The sequence below is a fragment of the Juglans regia genome, chromosome 1 (genome assembly GCF_001411555.2).
Source record: "Juglans regia cultivar Chandler chromosome 1, Walnut 2.0, whole genome shotgun sequence".
Taxonomy (NCBI): domain Eukaryota; kingdom Viridiplantae; phylum Streptophyta; class Magnoliopsida; order Fagales; family Juglandaceae; genus Juglans; species Juglans regia.
The window spans coordinates 44,694,076-44,714,569 of NC_049901.1; the positions used below are offsets into that span (position 1 = coordinate 44,694,076).

General features: G+C 36.6%; 3 protein-coding genes across 7 annotated transcripts; 1 reads left to right on the forward strand and 2 right to left on the reverse strand.

Moving 5' to 3' along the window:
• Positions 1-1,632: 1,632 nt before the first annotated feature.
• Positions 1,633-6,168, reverse strand: LOC108982085 (glucose-6-phosphate 1-dehydrogenase, chloroplastic). 4 transcript variants are annotated; one of them, XM_035692924.1, is made up of 11 exons: positions 5,733-5,844; positions 5,112-5,231; positions 4,788-5,016; positions 4,548-4,642; positions 4,342-4,456; positions 3,784-3,989; positions 3,559-3,708; positions 3,343-3,463; positions 2,841-3,070; positions 2,528-2,728; positions 1,633-2,118 (listed from the first exon to the last, which is right to left on the reverse strand). In XM_035692924.1, the coding sequence occupies exons 3-11, from the start codon at positions 4,944-4,946 to the stop codon at positions 1,866-1,868; spliced, it is 1,530 nt and encodes a 509-aa protein (XP_035548817.1). In that variant the 5' UTR covers positions 4,947-5,016; positions 5,112-5,231; positions 5,733-5,844; the 3' UTR covers positions 1,633-1,865. The 4 variants fall into 4 exon arrangements, with proteins under 4 accessions (XP_035548817.1, XP_018808909.2, XP_018808908.2 ...); XM_018953364.2 differs by lacking the exon at positions 5,112-5,231 and having other exon boundaries at positions 4,788-4,978; positions 5,733-6,168; XM_018953363.2 differs by lacking the exon at positions 5,112-5,231 and having other exon boundaries at positions 4,788-4,981; positions 5,733-6,168.
• A 6,045-nt stretch (positions 6,169-12,213) lies between these two features.
• LOC108982077 lies at positions 12,214-13,209 on the forward strand. Its single transcript, XM_018953352.2, has one exon. The coding sequence runs from the start codon at positions 12,348-12,350 to the stop codon at positions 13,011-13,013; it is 666 nt and encodes a 221-aa protein (XP_018808897.1). The 5' UTR covers positions 12,214-12,347; the 3' UTR covers positions 13,014-13,209.
• A 2,340-nt stretch (positions 13,210-15,549) lies between these two features.
• LOC108982087 (putative protein FAR1-RELATED SEQUENCE 10) lies at positions 15,550-19,686 on the reverse strand. 2 transcript variants are annotated; one of them, XM_018953366.2, is made up of 5 exons: positions 19,588-19,686; positions 19,377-19,464; positions 17,221-18,301; positions 16,704-17,147; positions 15,550-16,586 (listed from the first exon to the last, which is right to left on the reverse strand). In XM_018953366.2, exons 3-5 carry the CDS (start codon positions 18,247-18,249, stop codon positions 15,984-15,986), a joined length of 2,076 nt encoding a protein of 691 aa, XP_018808911.2. In that variant the 5' UTR covers positions 18,250-18,301; positions 19,377-19,464; positions 19,588-19,686; the 3' UTR covers positions 15,550-15,983. The 2 variants fall into 2 exon arrangements, with proteins under 2 accessions (XP_018808911.2, XP_018808912.2); XM_018953367.2 differs by having other exon boundaries at positions 19,377-19,455; positions 19,588-19,679.
• Between the last annotated feature and the right edge of the window lie 808 nt (positions 19,687-20,494).

Sequence of the window (20,494 nt, forward strand, 5' to 3'; positions counted from 1 at the left end):
TTCTTCATCCATATGAAATGAAGCCAAACAAATTCTTTGGCCAAGAGGAATTTGATGATACAAAAAATATTGGTTTGCCGTACATATCCATGCTGCAAGGTTCTTACCAAAAACTCTTGGAAAGTTAAGTTTAATGCCTTTAGCAAAGGATATGTCACTCATGTCTCGAGTATGCACCTCACCCATTTCTTCATGATTATCGCCATCTCTACCTCCACGTTGATTGTCCTGATTATTTCTTGCATTCTGTCCATTATCCTAAGAATTGTTGCAAGAAATTCTTGATATATGCTGCAAAAGCTTTGAGAACCTCTTTTCTTGATTCTCCCTTTCAAGTCTTGCCACTTCTTGCTATTGAAATAAGATGGAAATCGTATCCTCTATCTGTTTTTGTTGCCTTTCTTGTTGCTGTCTGACTTGGTTAACTGCATCCACAATCTATGTGTAAGATCTTGTACATTTTGCCATTACTACTGACTACTAATACCAACTGTGATGGACCCTTTTGCTGTATATGGAATTCGACTACTTCGAGGGAGTCTGCCTCCAAAAATGTGATAAAGAATTAGAGAGAGAAAAAGTAAATGTGTGTGTGTGTGAGAGAGAGAGAGAGAGAGAGAGAGAGAGACAGAGGAATTGCACTTGAATACCAAAGTTGGCCTCAACCCCAACTCATGGCTGCCTTTTTACTGAATTTGTGAGATGAACATATACAAGAAGGGTTAAACGACTATGTTTAACCTCCTGAGACCCAACGACTATTTCGTTTACCCTTCATTAAAGGAAACGACACTGTATAACTATTGACTGACTAAAATAACTACCAATTCATTAAAGCAAACGATACCGTATTCATCCTTTATTAACTAACAAGATTGTCGGCTTCTTTTTATTCTTCTGCACTTCATCACAACACCCTTCACAATTCACACTGCACTTCATCACTTTTCAGGCACATAACAAACAATTAATCACTGCATGGTTGATGGGATCTCCATTGTGGATTTTTGTCAATTCATGTGTTGAAACAACAGACAATGATATACTAGTGCTCTTGATGTAAGTACTCTTAGGTGAGGTTTGGATAGTAAATTGAGATGAAATGAGTTGAGCTGAAAGTTGAATAAAATATTGTTAAAATATTATTTTTTAATATTATTATTATTTTGAGTTTTGAAAAAGTTGAATTGTTTATTATATTTCTTGTGAAAATTTAAAAAAGTTGTAATGATTAGATGAGATGAGTTGAAATCAATTCTAAATCCAAACAAGGCTTAAGTTTCACCCGCCATTGCCAAAGGGCTGGCTTATTTTGACGATGAAAGGCCATTTTTCTTTTTGCATGGTAGAGCTGGTTCATAATGCTACAAGTTTCAATGCCACGGTCATGGATTATAAGTTGGTATGAGAGGTATCAAGGACGAGGCTTTGTAGTTTGTACGACTCCAAGCAGTCTTGATTAACTAAGCGCATGGACTATTTTTTCCTCTGAACCAGACAGAGACTTGAGAAGGGGGAGGCACCTTGCAGAAAGGCGAGGGTTCGTCTCTCCCACATGGAAAGAAGTTAAGAAAGGCATCTTTATTTTGGTTCTGGGCTTCCAAGTTTCTGCTATGCATGCACTTGCAGGTCTGAGCATAATTATGCGAGTAATATCTGAATTGATATTACACATTGCATGATTTACTTCGCCCACATTATTCAATCAATCACACTCTGGATATTTAACCAAATTATCGGAGCATCCAGAATAATAGAACTTCGTAACACAACAAATCATCCACTGAAAAGAGAAAAAGTTAAAAGAAACGCGAGTAGGCTGGCTGTAAGCATCCAGAATAATAGTATGCAGAGCTCTTTGCCACTCACGAGGCCTCGCCGCTGAGATCTCCCCAACGAACATTGTGTTTTGCAGCAAGATAATGTGCTCCAACTGGTCCTCTACTACCATATGGGTAGAGCTCTGGAACAATCTTCTTCTGTTCAAGTTCCTTCAACAAGGGAGTAAATAGCGCCCAGGCAGCATCAAGCTCATCACTTCTAATAAACAACCTTCGCTCCCCTTCGACTGCATCTAAGAGTAGCCGCTCATATGCATCCGGAATTTCCCTTGAATACCTGCAAATCGAAACCACATCCTAACTAAGGTCTTAATAGCAACTAAAAAATCCATGATGTTGCAATAGTCTTAGACAAATGTATCCTACTCAAACTTTAACTATCACGAACCACCATGGTTCGTGCATCACGAAATTATATTGTATATTTCTAGGAAAACTCCTAGGCCTAAGAATATATACTGGTATAAATGAGAAAATCAATGCATAACACATTGCCTTAAAAGATAAAGTATGAACCTCGGAATGTACAGTAACTCAACAAATACTTCTCTTTCAACCTCCATAATTAAGGTCTTGAAGGTTGGAAAATAGTTATGAGCATGGGAAAATTTTAGTCTGATAATCGACATGTCTGTTAGAATATAAGAGAACAAATAGTCAAAAAAATGTCTTCATTATTCTCATACCTTGCTCGGTAAAGCAAATTTAGGTCACTGCGATCTAATCTCATTCCAAGACCAGGAACTTTGTTATTGATCTTCAAATAAATGGCTTCATCAGGTTGTACACGAAGCACAAGCTCATTTGTGGCCTTATCTAAGTCGGTTCCAAAGTTTCGTTTATACAAGTTACCAGGGACGTGCCTGAACTGAACTCTGATCTCTGCTCTGGAGTTCCATTGCAACAAAACTTTTCAGATCATACAATTATTAAACCTCAACAACATACAAGAGCATACTCAATAGAAAAGCTTCTCATCAACAAGTTTTTTTATAATACCGCTTAGTATGGAGAGCCTTGCCAGCTTTCATCAGGAAAGGAACCCCATCCCATCTGGCATTATTTATAAAGAGAGCTGCTGCTGCAAAGGTTGGAGTAAGACTGTTATTTGGTACAGTTGGGTCATCTATATAAGCAGGATATGATTTTCCGCCCTTGCTGTGGCCCTTATATTGACCAACAGCTACATCGTCAAGCTGCAGTGGTCTCATTGACCTTAGGACCTTAACCTGAAATCAAGACCATGCTCACTGGTCAGTATTATGATCTCCTCACAAATGAAGGCACTCTTTTGCAAGACACCTCTAGAAACTTCTATATTTATTTTCGGTTAGACATAGAACGGGGATGGAGGGGTGGTTAGGAGTAATGCTAAAGGTCATCAATACTTTTTTGACTGGTTTGTAAGCTAGGTCTTCAGAAAGGAAGTGATAGATATCAGAGAAGAAAAAACTAACACCACAATCTTGATGGTCGACTTCAAAGCAACAAAAGATAATACCTTTTCGTTCCTGATATCCTCAGCATCTAAGCTGACAGGAGTCTCCATTGCAAAAAGTGCTAGTATTTGCAGAAGATGATTTTGCATAATATCTCGTATTATTCCATAGTTATCAAAGTATCTGAGAAATTGAACAAAAACAAGCAGGTGCTCATTGCCTGAGAAAGATTAATGTAACTTCATTTCTCTTATCATCATTTAATATTTGGTGCTCACCCCCCTCGTCCTTCTGTACCAAAATCTTCAGAAAATATAAGTTGCACACTGCGGATGAAGTTTCGGGACCATAGAGGTTCAAAAACAAGATTTGAGAAGCGAAGCACTGAGAGATTCTCAACAAGCTCCTTGCCCAAGTAGTGGTCAATCCTGGAAATCATCAGCAAGATCAAGATTTTCTCACTAATTCTATATGTCTATCAAAAGCAACAAATAAAAATGTACCTGAATATTTGGTCTTCAGTTAGGTACAGTTTCAGGCATCTTGTCAGCTCACCAGATGACTCTGAATCACGACCAAATGGCTTTTCAACAATGACCCTTGTCCACCCACTTGTAGAAGAAGCCCTAAGGCTAGCACATTTTACAACATCGACAAATATGTTCGGAGGTATTGACAAGTAAAATAACCTATTTGATAGTTTTCCAGCCTGAAAGAAAGCACGGCCAGAGAGTCACAACACCAAAAAGGGTAAGCCTTGGGAACAAACAAAGAGATTCAGCTAAGATCACAGGAATATTCTGTGAATTATGCTAATGCAATAAATTAGGAAACAAAAATAAACAGCTTGTTTCTGCTAAGTTTAAATTAGTAGACATTGGAATTCTGTTCATCTCTCTCTCTCTCTCTCTCTCTCTCTCTCCTCTGGTTGAAAATGGGTATAAAATAGCAGGTCAACACCTGCTGAAACATATGAATAGATTACAATTACCATTCACTATAGTTAGGACAAACAGAGACGAGAAACAATGATAAGGGATTTAATCTAGCATCAGAGTTACCTCTTTCTCCTGCAACTTTCTGTTTAATTCTGCAAAATGCTCCTCAGAATTATATTGTCCAGAATGGTAGAAGCATCTTTTCAAGAACCGATCCATTTTTTCTTCACAATTTTCCCTGTAAGTTCTTGCTGTGTATCAATATATCTACCATGAAAAAAACAAAGTACATTGTTGCATGTGGATGATGGTTTAGAAATATAGAACACCTCTGATCAATTCTGCAAGTTAAGGTTCTGCTAATCATGTTCCGTAGCTCCTCATCAGTCATTTTGGTCCGAGCATAACCAAACACTATAAAATTCTGCATAGAGATAATTGAACAATAAATAATTGTAATTGGTAAGCCATTGTCAAACATTTTAATCTTTTATTTATTTATTTATTTTTATCTATTTGACATAGCCAGGCAACAAATAAATATTTAAGAAGCAATAGGAGAAAGGAACCTCAGGTAGCCAATCTTCATAATAAAGAGCAAAAAGTGCTGGAAATATCTTCTTTTTGGCAAGGTCTCCTGAAGCGCCAACAACGGTTATGCTGAGTTGAGGTCCTAGATTTTCTGATTGTGAAAATGGAAGGGATTCCTCTTTCCCTTGAGGCTCCATATCATTTTTGGCCAGAGGAACTCCAGATGTACCTACTCTAAAATCCAATCTAAAATTGAATTTTAAGATGCTAAACAAAGAAAACAGATGCATAAATGGAATGCCAACATAGGGATAAGCAAGATAAACAAACCAAATACATTCCTAATCTTCAAAAGCAAATACCTTCTCGACCACTTGCTGGAATTGTTATCAGTACATGTATTCAGGATCACATGCTATTTTGTGGCCAATAAACCAGCACAGATGAAACTTCAGAAGTTAAAAGGCTAGAACTTTCTGCCTCTACAAGTTTAAAAGTTTAAAACTTTATTATTTGTGGAAAAGTTTACTAAGTAACAACTGTTCAGCTAAATTGCAAACGGTTAGTAATCCAACAAGTATTCCCCATTATCATTGTGAATGAAGGGTCTTCTATCCTAAGGTTGAAGACTCCATCTCAGATACTTCCACAAATCCAATGCCAGTGAAAGAACGCTTATGAGTGATATAGCATACAGAAGGCACCTAACAAGACAATTCCAAATTAACTGACAATCTGAAACCAATTCAACAAAACCATAAGAGAACCCACACAAACACACACACACATCTGTAATGAAAAAAATACCAAGAAGTGGGAAACAGAAAACCAATAATCAAGTTGGGAAGAAAAAAACATACGCGAGGAAAGCTAATTATTCAAAAGAAAAAGAAAAAGAAAAAGAGGGACGGTACATATCGGTTTAAAGAGGAAAAATTCTACCATCTACCCAGGAAAAAACGAAAAGGAAAGAAAAACTCTACCATCTTGCAAAGAAACAGCATTGAGCGGATGCCCATTTGAGGATTTAAGCTGAAAGTGCTTTCTGGGACGGATTCTTGGACGAATCAGCGAGATCCATGTGCAAGAATGTGATTTTCTTGGCAAAATGTGAAATCTACTAAATAGATGTGTCTCATTCTTGAACGAAGAGGGTGTGAAGGTGGTTGAAGAAGAAGAGCAATAACTAAACTGAGTAGCCATGCAAATTGCGTCGGACAAAAATTAAGCTCAGTTTTCAGCAATTATGAGAGAGGTATATATGCAATATAGATCTTATTTGCGAGGAAAGAATTTTGGATACATCTGGCTATCTACAACCAAATGAAGAATAGATAATAAGCTGGCCTTTTGAGTTGTTGAAGAGACGCCGATCAGTGAAACCACCACGCAACTAATCAAATCAAAGTACCAATCTTGTTTGTGCGGTCAAGGATTTTCTAAAAACACAATACGACCGTTTGTTAACTTTACAAAACAATAAAATACAGGATTACAAAAGGAGGCTGCCAAACAATTAGGAATGGCCCATACAAGAAACAGAGGCTAAACGCTTGGGCTGCTTTGCATGGGCCAACGAAACTAAATTTCGGGAGCTCGGGCCCTAGACGTTTTAGTACTGTATATTCCCAAGCCCTGTATTGTCCAAGGAAAATGATCAACGTATCATTATTGAACTTTATTATCATTGAACTGATTGTAAAATGCGTTGATAAATAGTTGTATGTGCATCATTATCTTTATCCAAAATTAATAAAAGAGGTATTTTCTCCTCTCTCCAGGTCTCCCCTGAGTAGAGGTATTTTCCTGTCAATGTATAGGTTTGATAGAAGTGTTTTGAAATGGAGGATGGATTGGAGGCGCTGTATGCAAAGATGTCCCTTACGGAACAAGAGAAGGAAGGAAGAGATTCATGTGGAGACAAGTCTTATGGAAGAAGCAATTAAAAGAGGAGAAAATTGCTTTATTTTTAAGCTTCTCACCACAAAACACTACAACAGAGAGGCTTTTAAGCAAACAATGAAGAAGATACGGAGATCTGTGAAGCCTATTAGGTCTCGAGACCTAAAGTCGGTGTTCATACTTGATGAATTTGAGGATGTTTGAGATAAAGAAAGGGTGCAACGTGAGGGGCCATGGATTTTTTATAAAAATCTAGTGTTGCTTAAAGAGTTTGATGGTACTCAATAGGTTCATCACATTCAAATAACAGAGTTGCTATTATGGGTTTGTATTCATGATCTACCTTTTATGGCTCGTAACGAGTATATTGGCCATCTCATTGGGAGTTCGCTGGGCAAGGTTATGGAAGTGGATTTGGAGAAAGGAGAATTGGAATGGGGAGAATATATGTGAGTTAGAATCTGTCTTGATTTCACGAAACCTCTCCAGCGACGGAAAAAAATCAATGTTGGAACAAATAATTCTTGTTGGGTTCGACTCACATACGAGAGACTGCCTACCTTTTGCTATTGTTGTGGAACACTAGGGCATACCATTGGGAGTGTGAAAAGTGGAAGGCAACAAATGAGTTTTATGAGATTGGAGGTTTTCTCTATGGACAATGGCTCCGTGTTAGAAATTCCAGTGATTGGAGATGAGAGAAGTGGCAACAACAAGTGAAAATGGATCATATTCCGACGACTACTCAGGTGCGCAATAAATGACAATAAACAGAAGGGGTGAAAATCTTAGACTGTTCATATTCGGGAGATAATTTGGAGGGCAGAAATGGCAGGATTGTGTAGGAAATTTCGGAGAGAGGGAATCTTGGGATTGTATAGAATCCTAGTAATCCCCAAGTTACTAGTACTGACATTATACTTGCTGTAATTCAATTAAAAATGGGTGATGGAAGCAAGAAATCAGGCGTAACGGAAGCACAGAGAGATTCCAATGCAGGTGACAAATCAATTGCATATTTAGGAAGATGAAGTCATGCCCATAAATATAGAAAATGAGTCCATTGGCTTGGGCCATTTAGAGGCTTTATCCCAAGATGAGAGCCCACTTACGTCGCTTATCATTAATCCAAATGCAAAAGGCCGAAAATGGAAAAGAAGGAAGATGGAAATAGATGTGATGGCCCAAGGAGTTTTTCCAAAAGGGGAGACAGAATGGATAAGGAAGAGGGAAGAATGAAGTTTCAGAGAACGGAGAAGAAGATGAACACAAAGGGAGGAAGATGGTGTCTAACAGAAGTAATGAACGCAGAGAGACAGAGTCCAGTTCAAAGATATCGGTGGAGGTTGTTCCACAGCTCCCCCGAGATCAATGAAACTTTTAAGCTGAGATTCCCGTGGGCTTGGGAACCCACGTGGAATTTGCACACTTCGAAACCTTGTCAAGAAGAAAGATCCCGATGTTCTGTTTCTTCAAGAAACGAAGTTGAATGCTCGCCAAATAGAATTTTGTAAGTATAAATTAGGGTTCCAACATTGCTCGCCAAATGATAGTGTTATATTTTGTAAGGCTGACTTAGAGACAAATAAAAACATTCAATTGCTGCTGAATAAATATGGCAATGCCTCGGAATAGAAAATCAATCGAGAGAAAACATCTATGATTTTTAGTAGAAATGTGACAGAGGAGTTGAAAGAAGAAATCATGTCTTTATGGGATAGGAGTCATACTCAACAATATGAAAGCTATATGGGCTTACCTCCTATTGTTGGTAGATAAAAGAATCAAGCTTTCTAGGTTATAAAGCAAAAAATTTGGCAGAAGTTTCAAACCTAGAAATGTAGTATATTGTCTCAAGGTGGAAGGGAAGTTCTTATTAAAGTAGTAGCACAGTCTATCCCAACTTATGCAATGAGACGCTTTAAGCTACCAGGATCATTATGCACTGGGCTAGAAAGGATGATGTCACAGTTTTGGTGGGGAAGATATCAGAGGAAAATAAAATTCATTGGATCAGCAGGGGTAAGATGTGTGAATCAAAGTTTAGAGGAGGATTCAGATTTAAAGATTTAGAGATATTTAATCTGGCTCTCTTAGCAAAATAAGGGTGGAGAATTTTCAGAATGAGGAATCATTACTCCACAAAATGTATAAGGCCAAAAGATTTTCCTAGAACAACCCTTTTTGATTCTAAATTGGGCCAAAATCCTTCTTATGCCTGGAGAGAAATATGAGAAGCTATTAAACTACTGAAAAGAAGTTTTATATGGAGAATTGAAAATGAAAAATCAGTGAAGGTGGTTCAAGACCCTTGGATACTTGGATTTACTCCAATAAACTCATTGATCAGAATATTGTGGAAGAATGAGAAACAACTGTTGATTCTCTTATTGTTGTTAATACTCAACGGTGGAATGTGAAAACATTTAGAGCTCTTTTCAATTCAAATGTATCAACTAAAATATTAAAGATCATAATATACCCCAGCTCAAATGACAAGTGGTATTGGAATCAAGAAAAGAATGAGATCTACTCTGTCAAAAGTGTATATAAGCTGCTTCATAATACTTCAAAGTTACACATAAGATAAAGCTCGATGGAGGCCAGAAAAAGTTCTTTTTGGAAGAGATTGTGGCGGAACTCCCAAACAAAATAAAGATATTTGCATGGAGGGCATGTTGTGATGGTCTTCCAACTTTCCACAATCTGAAAAAGAAACATATTGCTGTGGAAGACAAATGTTATTTCTGTAAAAAAACCAAACAGAGAACCTTGCACATGCTATGTTTTTATGTAAAGAAATCTGTATGTATTGGAGTAATTATCCCCCAGTTTTGCAGCAGGCTAAGCAACGTTTGTCCTTTTGGGATTTGGCAAATTTTGTAAAGGAAGTAGGCTCTCATGAGGATTTGTCCATATTTTTCTCAATAGTATGGGAAATTTGGTTTAGGAGGAATAAATTAATTTATGAAAATTTGTGTCATGACCCAAAATATGTGATTGAGTATGCTTTATCTTTGCAGAAATCTCACAAAGAGGTGTAGTCTTTGTGCATTAGGAGTCAAAATAGATGTGTTGTTAGAAACCTCCTCCATCGGGATAGTTAAAGCTGAATGTTGATGGTGACATATTTTGTTTTTATCAAAGAAAAGCTGGTATGAGTGTTATTCTTAGAAATGAAAAAGGGGAAGTTATCATTGCATGTAGTAAGGTGGGAAATAAGATGACAAATTCAGAATCTGTTAAAGCATTAGCTATGCATAGAGGGCTACAATTTTGTGTTCAATGGAGAATCCTAAAGCTTATTGTGGAAAGTGATTGTTTATTATTTGTTAATGAATTTCATTTATCTGGAGATAGTTTTTCAGCTCTAGGCCATTTATCGAATGAAATACAGAGATTGTTGAAAAGCTTCCAAGAGTGCAAAGTGCTCCATGTTCATAGAATGGGAAATGATGATGCACATCGATTAACTAGATATGCTTGGAATATGGAGGATATTGAAATGTAAAGTCCCAATGTCTGTTTCTCAAGCTATTTGTACAATCTCAAAATAATAATAATAATAAAAAGCGGTAATGAATCCCAAGTTGTAGAATCGTAAAAAGTAGAAACCACGATCCTCTCAATCTAGCACAAGCTACATATGGAATTTATAGAGAGCATTTGGTAGCATCATCCACAATAGGATTGTTCATCCGGGATGGGTTTTTTCCCGGCCCAGTATGGAACTTGGATAACAGGTTTCCGGCCCGGATCAAAACTCAGGCCGTGCAATCAATTTCATACTTGCTTGCAACTTAGGTATAAAATAATTTTATATATGGTTAATGATTAATGATTAATTATTAATTGATAGCATATATTATTTTATATAGTCAATGATAATAAATTAGATAAAAATTACATCTTTGCAGTGAATGTTATGTATATGAGTAACACATGCAGTGAATTTTCGTTAGATTTAACGTTGCTGGTAGACGGAAGGGGAGGATTGTGAAATTTTGAAAGTTCGAGGATCCACTTGATGCAATTATTAGTTTCAGAGGTATATTGTGAATTGAGTAAAAGTTTGAAAAACAAAATGTAATTAACCCAAAAAGAAAAGAAAAGATGCATCTTCCTTCAAAATGACATATCCAACTAACCAAACGTCCCGCAAGGCTGGAAAATTGATGGAAGTTTCTTCAGTTCGCCTACTTATTTGATTATTAAATGTGTGACAGCCGGTGTATGCTTAAGTTGAAGCCTCCCATAATTATAAATATTCAATAAAGTCTTTCTGTAATTTTACCTTCCAAATTAAAACTTTCATGCCCACCTCGTCGAAACTTTTTTTTTTAAAATATATATATTATTAGCACACCTCTTTAATTTGAAATCATGATGTGGTCATCTCCACCCAAGCTACGTACCCAAAACATAAGAAAAGTAAATGGAAGGAAAAGTGATGTTGTTTATCCATGCACTGTAATTACTAATTAGAGATGAATCGGACTTACAAAATGACATTCATATCGATCAAAATAAGTTAGGACCATTCGTAAATATAAACATTTCCCATTCATCTACATTCCTAATCGAGAAATGGGGGAAGCTGCAGGCCATTCAATCAATATATATATATATATATATATATATATATATATATATATATATATATATATTTATATGTTAGAAATACTAGATCAGAATGTATAGCAGAACGATATTACTGTTAGAAATACTAGATCAGAATGTATAGCGGAACGATATTACCTCATCATAAATATCTAGGATCTAGTGCGGTTGTTTCACAGATTCTTCTTCCTCGTCGTTCATCTGGAATCTCCCATATTGATAGTGGAGTGTGCTACGTGGCAATACCAGAACAACAAGCACATATTTTACAGCCTAAATAGCGGGACTAAAAAGAACCAATTGAGAAAGAGATTTCTTGTTTGTGATGCAAGTGTCATCCAGCTGGTCCTTAATGGCTAGTTATCAAGTCTTATGCACTTCATAACCACTAAGAGAAGGTGAATGAGTGTTCACTTGAATACCTTTTTTTTTTTTTTTTTTTTACAATATATATATATATATATATTTATATTCAACTAAAACCAACCCATTAAAGCATTTCTCTTTATGGTATAACAATATTTACAAACTCTCTTTAAGAAACATATAAAAAAAAAGACCAGAGACCCGATGGCCATCTTTTAATTTAATCTTATTTAATATTACTGGCTGCCACCAGGAGTTAAAGCTACTTCATCTTTTTCCTTTTAAATCGCAGAAAGATTTCCACAAAGCTAGTCAATTCAATTCCACACATCTACTTTTCAAGTTATAGGACAGCTATAGAAGCCTTTCCATGTATAAGACCCAGTCTCAGAAGAAGTTTTTTATTTATTTGTTGACTTGGGTCTTTTTTTAAAATAAATATTTTGTTCATCATTTATCTACCAGACATTTGGTAAGGAAAACAAAAAAATAAATATATATTTACGTGTGATGTGTAAATTTGCTTGCCTTGCCAACTACTGGCCAGGTTCTGAGCTTCTATATAAATACATGCATCATGCCCCTTTAGCATATACTCAATTTGTCTTTCACCACTCTCATCTCGTCACTCCCTAATGAGTTTAAACTCTCTCCCCTCCCACTGAACAAGAACGAGGTCCTCTCTTGTTGTGTTGTTGGACACGAAGATCATGGGTCATTTCAGGCATCCATATATCCAAGCTGCAAATATGTTCAGCCACTTCTGCAATTCCAACAAAACCATCAGATTCTTACTCTCCTTCTCACTCTTATCTATCATTTTGTCCCACTCTTCATTGCTCCCTTTTCTTCTCGATTCCTTCCATATCCACGTTTCTACTTTTCCCTTGAAACCTTTTAGCTACACCATTGACAAGAACTATGTGTTCCTGTTTTGCAATGGACTCCTAGTTTTTATTGTAAAGAACTCTGGTCTAGTCGGGAATAATTCTTCATTAGGGGATGATCTTGATGAAGAATGTGTCATGAAGAATGGAGATAGTACTCGGCCATCAGAACAGGAACTCGGACTGTCAGAGAATAAGGCGTCGGATGGAAGTAAAAATGCACTACCTGAAGTTGAAGAGGAAGAAGAAAGAGCAAATGGGACTTTGATTGCGCTAGGAGAAGGAGAGAATGGGCTAATTTTGGCTATGCACGATGAAGATGAAGAACAAGATAATGGCCTTGTTATCATCAAAGAAGAAGAGGAAGAAGAAGAAGGAAACGGACTCGAGCTTCTGAGTACAGAAGAGTTGAACAAAATATTTGATGATTTTATCAGAAAGAAGAAAGAAGAAATAAAATTCGGAGGGCAGCAACTGATCGTGGTTTGATTTTAGCGATTAAAGCACCCGCGCGCACACTGTCAAAAAGATGCCCCTGACTTTGATTTTTCTGGAGGGTCTAGCTCTCCCAACCCTCTTCAATTCCGTCAGGGTGTGTGTGTGTCTGTACTAACTCTAATTTAGCTCAAAGTGTTTTTTTGGAATGGAAGTTTCAGCAATAAATTATACAGAGAAATACTTTTGTCACGAAATAAATTACGTTAAAATAAATTTATAATAAATTGACATAATTTGATATGATATTTTAAATTATAAAATTATTTCTATTATGAAATAAATCTAACAGATCATATAAAATCATGTCAATTTATAAATTTATTTTTATATAATTTATTTGCGTGGATAAGAATTTTCATTGTAAAAAAATCCTTATTTCTAGACTTTGGACATAAATCTCTTGGTTTCAACAAACGAATAATGATCGCGCATGGGAACTTAGAGCCAGAACTCCTCTATACATACATACATACATAATTTGAAAGAAATTGTGATTGCGGTAATTAGAGAGAAGTAGACAGGAAAATCAAATAGAATCGTAGGTGGGATCGGTGTAATATTACTCTGCTCGGTTTCCCAAGTGTGTTTTACTTTAAGAAAATATTACGAAAATTATATATATATTTTAAAAATGAATAAGGATATTAAAAAATTATTTAAAAAAATGAAAGAAAAAAAGAAAAGAAAAAGAAAAACACTAGCGGTACGCAAGCGGCTAAGCCCGCTAGCACTGTCGTTTACTTTAACTAGTCGTAGTCGTAGTCGACAAAGTCTTCGTCTATGTTCTATGCACATGTGAATGCGATCTTTCTGTTCCCTTGGAAAGAAGGTACCAATCAAATACGCGCTTTGCTCAAGTCTTGGGTCTTCGGGTAAGGACAAGTTGAAAAATGAGTCAATCCAATCAAACATTCCACCGTTCACAGCACACAGACACAGATTGAGAGAGAGAGAGAGAGAGAGAGATTCGTCTGAGTTTAATGCATTTCTTTAAGATTAAGATATGGCAGTAACATTATGAGGAACAGGCAGGAATTTACACCACATTGGCAAAGGCATGTCTAGCAAGTTGTCAAATATTTATTACGTGTGAAAGTTCACCACTTTTTGCAGGCACATTGAGACAACTACCAACCGGACTTCTTGAAATTAATCCTATGATCATCAGTCTTTAAGCGCATGGCGAGAGCCATGAAAATGGTTCACGTCTCTTAAGTGCAATCACTTTTTGTTGGGGGTAATTTTAATTAGCGGGCAGAGGGTCAAAAATCAACATCCAACCAAACTTTTTAAGGTCCCCATCACTTGAAGTTGGAGGGCATGCTTGAGTGCAGAATGGGCTGCAAAAAACCACCTTTCTCTGAATTATTTATCAGACAAAGAGAAACACAAACCCACCCCCACCACTCTTAAACACGCAGGTCGCAGGCTTCCTTCACTTACCAATACATCTAACTAACTTATATAGTGCCTTCTTTCTTCAACTGATCTAATGTGGCCATCTGGGTTATTGAATACATACACAAAACCAAACGTTAGTAAATATTCAAGACAGATTAGGATGGATGAAAAATATGTAAACCTTTTGTTCGCCCCGTTGATTTTGTATAAACTGTAAAACCAGGTTTTGTTTTACAGAATATTCTAAAAATTATTCTGTGGAGTATCGAAATAATGTTCTGAAAGTACTTGGTAACAAGATATTTAGGGAGAGCATTCAGAAACATAATCAAGCTGTCCCCTAAGAGTTCAGAAAAAGGGAAAACAACTTCTACGACAAAGCTTGACAGATTCTACGACAAGCAGAGACATTGAATTCTTATGAGTGAGACATGTTCGTGTCATGATCTATTCCATTGAACATTAGGGTACTGTACCAATGATGACACGCTTCCGTCCATAGAATTATTTCTTCTTAAAAATACTTTAGTTACAAAGAGATTCTATAAAAATAAACCTACAAATTGACATGAGTTGACGTGGTTCGTTAGATTATAAAGTTAATTTTATTATAAAATAGATCTAACGCATGATATGTAGTCATGTCAGTTTGTGGATTTACTTTTGTAGAATATCTTTATGGTCGTAGCACGATTTTTATTCTTGAGATTGACAAAATGTTGGTTCAGACTCTGATTTAATGTTGATTTGAGCTAACATGAATCAATAATCTAATTCAACCAGTTCTTGACCTTGCCCTAATGAAAATGTCCCAAAAATCGTGCTTGTTCGACTTTGGCTCCATCAAAATTGCGATACTTGCAGTTCTAGGCTTCTAGCCAATTTTGAAGTCCTTGTGCACCTGTCAAACCCCAACCGATATACACAATTTTAAGGGTTTAGAGAGACCACAAAGGAAATTCCTACAGTCTGTCTTGAGAGAAAATTGACCCATTTTTGCACCTTTTTATGATCAGAATCTTGGACCAAAACCTACTCCAACTCAACTATAAGTCTATAATGAATCGCAACTCAAATGTAACAGAGTTTTATTATCAGAATATGCTCATACATCATATTCATAATATGAAGCCTTAGTAACAAGTGATGAACTCACACGTATAAAATTAACAACAATACAAACGGGATGTACTTTGCGGCAGAGAAAGAAATATTAAACCAAGAATTATGAAAGGTAAGCCTGCACGAACAAGTTATAAACTAGAACATCACTTCCAAGTTGGGTAAAAATCTCATGGATGGGGTAACACCTCCTTCACGGTTCACCCTTCTGAAAGAAGTTACTTAAAAATAACAATTTTACATTTTTACAAAAAAAAAATCTGTACTTCCCTTGCTCTATTGTCTTTTACTATCAAAGGATGAGCTTATAAATGTCAGTAACCACTTTTTGGTTCCTTCCACATTGTCTGCTTTCATCTTCCAACAAACCTATATCTCTAAACGAATCGGGGCCCAAGTGAAGCACTCATTTTTTACTATTTGCTAAACCCAACAAATCTATTCACTGACATTGTTAGGTGCCGTATTCAAAGCAAATTCATCAATAACTGGCATATTTCTAATATGCTCAAGGAGCCCTGTAAGTTCTCTATGAACATAATCAAACCGTTCCTTGGAGATCAATGACTCTGTCAATATAGTTTCGGCAAGAGAATGAAAAGTTTGAGCACAGTCATTACTTCTGATTTGAGCATTTTGATCATCCATAGGCGCTGACAAAGTCTCTGATCGCCAACGATGCAGAAAATATTTTTCTGGGAGTTCAAAGTAGTTCTTCAGGGTGAGAACTCGGAGAGAATGCCTGCATAGTATTCCAGAATGTTCATATTCCTTGCAGGAACAGTGAATTTGCTCATCTTCTGGTATCCATATAACCAGAAAGTCTCCATCCATTTTCCTGTAGTGTCTCACAAGATGAGATCCATTTGTCATTTCTGTTGTTCCATATTGCAAGGACAGCACAATTTCATGTTGCAACACATTAAAAGAATAAGGTGTAAGAATGCTCCGTGCATGTTCTTCAATAGGCATGCACGTCCTGATATGCATATACTGCATTCCTTCTCTGGTTTGATTTTGAAGGTTGGTAGCAATTCTGACCTGAAAGATTAAAAAAAAAAAAAAAAACCTTAAACAATTTAGTCAAATAGTTTGGGCCCTTTGGGGGCCTGGGGGGTTGAAGAGAAGAAACTTAACATAATCATGGGACCAGCATACCTGCTCGAAGAATGCTTGCAAACACGTCTGTGCATTCAAGATTCTCTTCAAGAAAGAGTCCAGAGATTGTGAAAACTCAGCTGTTAACATACGAGCCACAAAGCAACTTCGAATGAAGGAAAGTGGCCAGGATGCTCGATATAAAAACAGTAAAGCTATATGCTTATCTGAAACAAGTCCAAACCGAGCAACCAAAAGATTCCATTGATGTTCAAAATCTTCAACACTCTCCAGATGACACAACACATCAAAGTCAGCTTTGAAATCTGCATACTGTGATCCCAGAGGCAAAGAGAACCAGCTGGATAATTTGGACAGAATATGCCATATACATATCACATGTTTAGTATTTGGTAACTCCCTTGCTATCGCATCTCCAAGCCCCGAATCTATATCAGTTAAAATAGTTTGTGGGTGTTGTCCTCCCATAAATCGAACAAAAGTCTGTTGAAAAAGAAAATAATTAAAAGTAAAAACAGATAGATGCAAATTGATCACAAAATTTGCATCCACAAACCTGTAAAGCCCATGTAAATGAACGAGAATTTTCTTCTTGTAGCAAAACACATCCAAAGAAAATTGCCTTGCCATTGTTATCTATACCAAACCACACTCCAAGGAGCAATCCATAGGTGATAGAACGATATGTTGTATCAAAAGTAACCACATCACCAAATACTGAATATGCACGAACAGAGTCACCATATGACCATGCAATACTTTCAACCTTACCATTTTCATCTGTAGTGCAATCGTATACAAAGTCTGGATCCCTCTCCACCATGGCCTTGCAGACCTCAACAAGTTCCAGTGTATCATTCTCCCTTTTCTCAGTAAGCAAAGCATCATTTTCTTGTACGGTCTTTTTACAAGTCCGAACAAAATTTCTAACATCCTTCTCTATGAAGGGCAACTGTCCAGGTTGAACTCCCTTTTCTAATTCCAGCACTTTCACTATCCGGTTCACAGGAAACCCAGCTTTGGAGAGTAAAAGAATGCGTTCTTGATCAGCCTCCTGAATTTTCCGATAAGCAGGAAGCAGGCGGACTTGGTCATCTTCCAACAATTCATGGTTATGAACATTACTAAATTGTGAAACATACCATTGAGTAACACCATCTACAATTTCCTTTGTTAAATACAATTTTGCATCACATCCACATCGTACTGATTTGCGCTCCCTTGGATGCTCCACATTGGCTTTTTTTCTTGGTTGGTTAAACCCTGACCGATAACAAACAAAATCTCGCCTATATACCCCTAAATTTTGGCTTTCAGTTGAACGAGCTTTTCGAATTGAAAACCCATTCTTTCGGGCAAAATTGCTATAGTATTCGAAAGCATCATCATCACTTTTGAAAATTTGACCCACGTAAGGAGTAAAGACTGCTTCCAATAATGACGAAGATGGCATTGCTTCACTCTTTACTAGCTGAGAGCTTGCTGAAGTTTGATCATCTCCTTCAAACTTGATATAACACTTCCAATCTCCACATGAACACTGTTGGCGTCGAATCCAGATGTTATTCGATGGCTTCATTGTCATATCCTGGAAAAGCCCAAAAATGTTCCAAATCTCTTGTGCTTCTACTTGGTTGCTGAAAAAGCATAGAATGTTGGTATATAAAAATTGTTGGGACAGAAGAAAGCAAATACATTCACTCAAATAAGACTAAATAGAACTATTCTTGTCAATTGAGTTCATTTATTTATATGTTTGTCTCCTTATACTGAAACTAACACCACAGAAATGATAATAATATGATAATTTTGCTTCCTTTTGTGTTTTTCCTCACTTTTCTAATTGACCATGGAAGATGTCAAGAATTAGAATGTGAGCCCTCTAAAATGAACAGGACAATGCACAAGAAAAAATTTATCATTTCGACTTGGTGCAAGAATTTGGCTTTGCCTAAGTCCTGCTTGATTCTCTGTACCGGAGTATGCAGAACAGGAAAAGGAAAGTCAAAAGTTTTAAAATATTTAAAAATGGCCATAGTGTAAAGAAAAAGATCGACTTAAGTAAACCTAGGACATCCATCTTTCTTAAATGTGGCAAATATCTGAATACTTTGAAAAAGAACATCTTTTATAAGTAAAAATTGGAGTAAACTTTCATTCCAAAACAAAAAATTCAAAACTTCATAATCTTATATCATCCTCAGTTTCAGAACCAAAATGAACGAGAAGCTAGAATAGAAATGATGGGAGGGGCTAAACGTACTGCTGAAATGTATACTGTTAAGTCAGGGATATTTGCAAATAGCCAGAAAACTATATAAGTATTTGATTTTCTTCAACAATGTGGTTCAAGTCAAAGCTAACACGGAAATGAAAAACGAAGTGAGACAAACATTAGATACTTTACATCAAATATTAAATAATGAATAAATGAAGAAAATCTAAATTCCACAAATTCAGTGTGTAGTTTGATGTAGAAAAAGATGATATCAATAGGGCCAATTAAAGAACCTAAATTCAGCTGGGATGCTCAACTACCAGAAATTTCACAGTAAATTTACGTAGGTCTAAGAAAAATGAAACAGACCCAGTTCCAGGCAGTTAACGAAACTTCAAGCAGAAGGATTAAAAACCCTAAATAAAGCTTCAGATGGTGAAAACTAACAATAGAAAATAATAGAATTGTGCGTTAATTTCAAATATAGCTCATACCCAGTCAACAGAATTGCACAAAAAAGCGCTCAAGTGATTCTAATTTCTCTGGCTTCAACAATGTGGTGCTGCAGAGTACCTGCAAGTACTGATAAACGAAAATTATAAAAAAGAAATCATTGAAAAGAATTTGATGAAAGAATCTAACTTTACTGTAAGTAAAACCAAAAATTAACTGTGCAAGCTGATTAATTAGGAAAAAATTACGTACCAGAACGAAAATTTCGTGAAAAATAATTAAAAAAAACCCTAATCAGAACCCTTTTTAGATACTCTGTTTTTGTTTGCGCTTTGGGTTCTTCATCGTCCTCTTCCACAGTGTTTCCAAATTGGTAAATTATTAGTACTATTATTTTAATAGTCCAAGTCAATGGAGGCCCAATTTAAGCAGTCGTCTACAATAGTAAAGGCCCGCGGCTCAATACTTTGTCATGATTTAAGCAGTTGCATGCAGAAGTAAGGGCCCAGGCTCAATACTTTGTCATGAAAGCTCATGGACATATTTGTGGGCCCTGAAATGACGTGGCGACAACTGAACTGAGTCGTGGGCTTTTAGTGCTAAAGAGTGAGGAGATCGACTGGACTAGTTCATTCGTCTTATGTAACCACACATTCAACGAGATTAATCAATCAAATTAATGAATAAATCAAAGCTTAAAGAGCCCTGTATTTATTCTGCAACCATTCCTCAAAATTAACCGAAGATTGACTGATTACGCCATAAAGAACGCTTGCTTTCAGGTTGTGTTCTTTTCCTTTCCCAAGTAAATGAATATTTTTACTCAGAAGAAAGAATACAACGATACATCAAATTTTTTTTTTCTTTCTTGATGTAGGAAACTCTCTAAGACAGGATTTCGACCGACTCCTGCAGAGTAAACCTCGGTCCCATGCATCGCATCTTCGAAAGTTTCCCTACACGGAAGTGAACTCTTCCGACCCACCCCTGCAGAGTAAACTCCGCATCGTACCCTCGAAAGTTTCCCTACACGGAAGCGGGCTCTTCCGACCCACCCTTGCAGAGTAAACCCCGGTCTCATGCATCGTACTCTCGAAAGTTTTCCTACACAGAAGTAGTTAAGTCCCTGGATTGGCTTTTCACTAGGAGGTGTGGCGGT